We start from the raw sequence: 4,758 nt of genomic DNA, 5'->3' as shown, positions 1-4,758 counted from the left end.
AAACACCACGGGAGACAGGAAGTGACATAAAAGTCCAGGGCAAGGCACAGAGCATGAAACAAAAACAAGAAAGAGTTGATTTGTGAGGAGAGCAATTGCGTTTATTTTCTAAAACCAAAATAAAACTGAACAGCTCAAAATTACAAAACAAAACAAACAAACAGACAAACAAAAAACAACATCTTTCAAAAATGTCTCTTCAGTATAATGGATAAATAAAATAATGTTGCAGTCATGTCCTCATCTCATATATAAAACACCTGTGATTCACAAATACTTAAGGAACTCGCATTCACATAAAGTAGCCTTGTTGAACAGTTTGGGTAAGTAAGGGCAAAACGCACAAGATGCAGTACTTTCAGTGACCTGTAATAGGCAGTATCATGTCTTTTGTAGCAGAAATAAACTGCTGCAGAAAAAGCTAGGTGCATGCAAAATGTAATGTGTAACTGCAACACTCATTTCAAATGTAGTGGAGTAAAGAGTACAGATACTCATTCAAAAATGTAGTGAAGTAGAGAGTAAAAGTTGCTAATATCTTTGATACTCAGTACAACTACAAAGTATCCAAAAATATACTCAAGTACAGTAACTAATTACATTTACTCCAATACTTTACACCTCTGGCAGCTGCAATATAACTCCATGATTGATATAAATTCATATCTTTTGCGGAAAAACAATGGCATATGGTGTTTCATGTATTATTTGCAACCCATTCTTACTGATGCTTCTAAGACTAACACATTTTGTGTTAGAATGTTGCATGCTTTGATATCAGGATTTTCACATCTGACAGTAGGCTCAGATCTCATCAGCTTTGAAATATTTGTGACTCACAGTTTCTCTCAGTATGACACCGAACCGTTCACTGAACTTATTTAACACGATTCTCTGTCATACCATTTTCAATTTACTGTCACTTCTGTCAAAACATGCCTCCTATAGTTACAGTACAATGTTTTTTAGTATTGCAATGGCAATAACATGTCATTATATTTCATAATTGAGTCTCCACAATGTGTTGCCTGATAAATGAGTTACTCACACTGATGAGAGGAAAAATATACAAATCCCTTGTTATTTTTCTTCTTTTTATGTATTCCAGATGATCAGACCAGAGTCTGTCTAGCTCCAACCACATCTGAATATGAGTCTGATTATATTAATGCCAGCTTCATCAAGGTACTGCAGCGTTTTAACTTCTTATCAGGGCATCATGCACTTTTTTTGTGACAGGCAAGATAATATGTGACCAAAAAAATCTTAGAACTCTGAAAATAAAAGGTGTAGTCGTGCAAGTTTTCAGATATTTTTGAAGCATAGTAGATGTGTAAAATAATCATATTTTTTCCCACTAGGGACTGAACAGGAGATATATCGCCACCCAAGGCCCTTTGAGCAGTACTTTGGTTGATTTCTGGCGCATGATTTGGCAACACAATGTTAAGGTGAGCTGCTTAGACACTTTATTTTTCTATAATTATGCAGTATCTCTTCATTGAATTATCTGTTCTATTTTCACTTTATGAAGTTGAATCGATTTAGTTTTTGGTCTGTTCTTTTTTGTTAGGTCATAATCATGACTTGTAGAGAGGTTGAGATGGGAAAGGTAATCTTTATATTTCCTTTGTTGTTCTGTTTCATATGCCTGTCATTTTCTTGCCATTTACTATTTTAACAACCTCTCCGTTCTTTAGAAAAAATGTGAAGTCTACTGGGCGCCGACCACAGACGCATCTATTTTTGGTCCCTTTACCATCTCAACTGTAAGTGTTTCTGTGCTCCTCAACAATGAACATTGTTCATAATTCAGCAGTTCATTCTAAGATACAGGATATTAATCTTACACAACAGTTGCTTTTGATGTTATCTCCACGCCTCATGAAAGTTTTGTCAGTTTTTTCAGCGGTTTGATGCAAAGTGTAGTTTGTGCAGTTGCAAGGCCCCACAAGCAGAAGTTCTCCTGATTACTGTCATTTTTTCTTTAGTTTGAGGAGTCACAACCAAATGAGGAAGTCATTGTTCGGACGTTGGTGGTAAAATATTGTGATGTAAGTGGTGTCTCTAGTGTGTCATTAGTAGAATATGATATAAAATGGACGTAATAACATTTGTTTGTTCTGAATATATATTTACAAATCATATAAATAAATAATGATTTCTTATGCTCACCAAGGATGCATTTATTTGATAAAAGATGCAGTAATATTGTGAAATAGTTAATGGCAAAGCTGAATTTTCAGCAGTTATTACTGCAGTCTCCAGTGTCACATGGTCCTTCAGAAACGGACCGGTGAAAGCCTTGACACAATAACGCAGATCAACGATATGAGACACTGTAAACTCATGAAATCTGTTTTCTGAAAAGAAAAAAGAAAAATGTAAGAGATTCCATGAAGAGGGAAAATACAGTAAAAACTATTAAATATTATTGCAATTTAAAATAACTTTATGTGAATATATTTTAAAATGTAATTTATTCCTCTGATGGCAAAGCTACATTTTCAACAGCCATTACTTCATTACATTTATTATTATCAGTGTTGAAAATAGTTGTGCTGCTTAATATTTTTGTGTAAACCGTGATACATTTAGACAGAATAGAATTCATTGTTGAATAGAAAGTTAAAAAGAACATAGTTTATTTGAAAAACATTTTTGTAACAACGTGTTGACTGTCACTTTTGTTCATTTTAATGCAGACTTGAATATAAAAGTATTAATTTATTCAAAACAAAATAATTGTGTGTATGTATTTATATATAAACACAAACACATACATGAATTTATATACACCTACACACACACATATATATATATATATATGTACCCTGTAGTGATCCACTGCAGGTCTGTATCACACACACAGCCGTCTCTGTGTTTTTCTGTGCCTCTGACAAATGACCCATCTGCCCATGAAAATTCATCAAGTCGAGTCGGTCCAAGTTGTTAGGGTGCAGCAGGGGCCGGCCTGTGTTCCTCTGGTTCCATGCATTTTAATGGCACCATTTAAATGAAGCGAGACATGTTAAATATTCAGCACCTGATGTGGCACTGGAAAAGCCAGTTAACTTCCAGACTTCAGCACAGATTCACTCATTACCCTCTCTTTATATACATGAAAGAGGCTCTGTCCGACAATATGGCCCATAATTCCCCCGTGACCCTCTGAACCGAGTCTCAGGAGGGAATGGATCAGATCATGGAAATGTGACGGCTTCTCTCTCTTTACAGTGCTGGCTGCGGTAGAACAGGGGTCATCTGTGCTGTTGACTATGTCAATGATCTACTGCTGACAGAGGTATTTACACCATAACAACACAAAATTATATGCACAGCGCTTGCGGGAGAAGCATGTGATTTTTAAAGTTAGAAACCACACTGAATTAGGCAGCACAATGTGTCATATGTGTGTGTGTATATATATATATATATATATATTTGGGGTGAACTGTTCGTTTAAGAGTGTTTCTATTTGTGTTTTTAAGGAAAATCAGACAAACCACAAATTTGCAGTGTTCTTCATTTTGAGCATCTTGTAAAACACTGTTTACTCTAACACAGTTCCAAACAAGGAACCACCATTACCATCTCTGTGTGTGATGTTTCCCATTTTAGTTCATTTTAAGCATTGTAATTTGGTGAAGAAACGGTAATACATTGAGAGGTCAACACTCGCCATCTTTCCACACAGGAAACTCGTGAAGTGTCTCATTTCCAGTATACTGCCTGGCCGGACCACGGAATTCCAGACGTGCCGGATGGCATTCTGGGTATGATGGAGCTGACTCGCCAAAAACAGGGCAACCAGACGGACCCTGTAGTGATCCACTGCAGGTCTGTATCACACACACAGCCGTCTCTGTGTTTTTCTGTGCCTCTGACAAATGACCCATCTGCCCATGAAAATTCATCAAGTCGAGTCGGTCCAAGTTGTTAGGGTGCAGCAGGGGCCGGCCTGTGTTCCTCTGGTTCCATGCATTTTAATGGCACCATTTAAATGAAGCGAGACATGTTAAATATTCAGCACCTGATGTGGCACTGGAAAAGCCAGTTAACTTCCAGACTTCAGCACAGATTCACTCATTACCCTCTCTTTATATACATGAAAGAGGCTCTGTCCGACAATATGGCCCATAATTCCCCCGTGACCCTCTGAACCGAGTCTCAGGAGGGAATGGATCAGATCATGGAAATGTGACGGCTTCTCTCTCTTTACAGTGCTGGCTGCGGTAGAACAGGGGTCATCTGTGCTGTTGACTATGTCAATGATCTACTGCTGACAGAGGTATTTACACCATAACAACACAAAATTATATGCACAGCGCTTGCGGGAGAAGCATGTGATTTTTAAAGTTAGAAACCACACTGAATTAGGCAGCACAATGTGTCATATATGTGACCCTGGAGCACAAAACCAGTCTTAAGTCTCTGGGGTATATTTGTAGCAATAGCCAAAAATATTGTATAGGTCAAAATTATTGATTTTTCTTTTATGCCAAAAATGATTAGGATATTAAGTAAAGATCATGTTCCATGAAGATATTTAGTAAATTTACTACTGTAAATATATTAAAACTTAATTTTTGATTAGTAATATGCATTGCTAAGAACTTAATTTGGACAACTTTAAAGGCGATTTTCTCAATATTTAGATTTTTTTGCACCCTCAGATTCCAGATTTTCAAATAGTTGTATCTCGGCCAAATATTGTCCTATCCTAACAAACCATACATCAATGGAAAGCGTATTTAT

At 36.7% G+C, this 4,758-nt stretch overlaps 1 protein-coding gene across 2 annotated transcripts in view; it reads left to right on the top strand.

The window, feature by feature from the left end:
• Positions 1 to 4,758, top strand: part of LOC107734536 (tyrosine-protein phosphatase non-receptor type 18-like) — a 26,341-nt gene that overhangs the window by 9,849 nt on the left and 11,734 nt on the right. For both annotated transcript variants that reach the window (XM_016546524.1, XM_016546523.1), the window contains exons 3-9: positions 1,109 to 1,185; positions 1,362 to 1,451; positions 1,574 to 1,612; positions 1,701 to 1,769; positions 1,992 to 2,054; positions 3,698 to 3,840; positions 4,225 to 4,291. In XM_016546524.1, the coding sequence (XP_016402010.1) occupies positions 1,109 to 1,185; positions 1,362 to 1,451; positions 1,574 to 1,612; positions 1,701 to 1,769; positions 1,992 to 2,054; positions 3,698 to 3,840; positions 4,225 to 4,291 (548 nt within the window). The remainder of the gene's footprint in view (positions 1 to 1,108; positions 1,186 to 1,361; positions 1,452 to 1,573; positions 1,613 to 1,700; positions 1,770 to 1,991; positions 2,055 to 3,697; positions 3,841 to 4,224; positions 4,292 to 4,758) is intronic.

The sequence above is a fragment of the Sinocyclocheilus rhinocerous genome, unplaced genomic scaffold (genome assembly GCF_001515625.1).
Source record: "Sinocyclocheilus rhinocerous isolate Xijiao unplaced genomic scaffold, SAMN03320098_v1.1 scaffold99, whole genome shotgun sequence".
NCBI classification, from domain to species: Eukaryota; Metazoa; Chordata; class Actinopteri; order Cypriniformes; family Cyprinidae; genus Sinocyclocheilus; species Sinocyclocheilus rhinocerous.
Note: the sequence above shows the minus strand (reverse complement) of the source record. Positions and strands in the feature narration are given on the sequence as shown.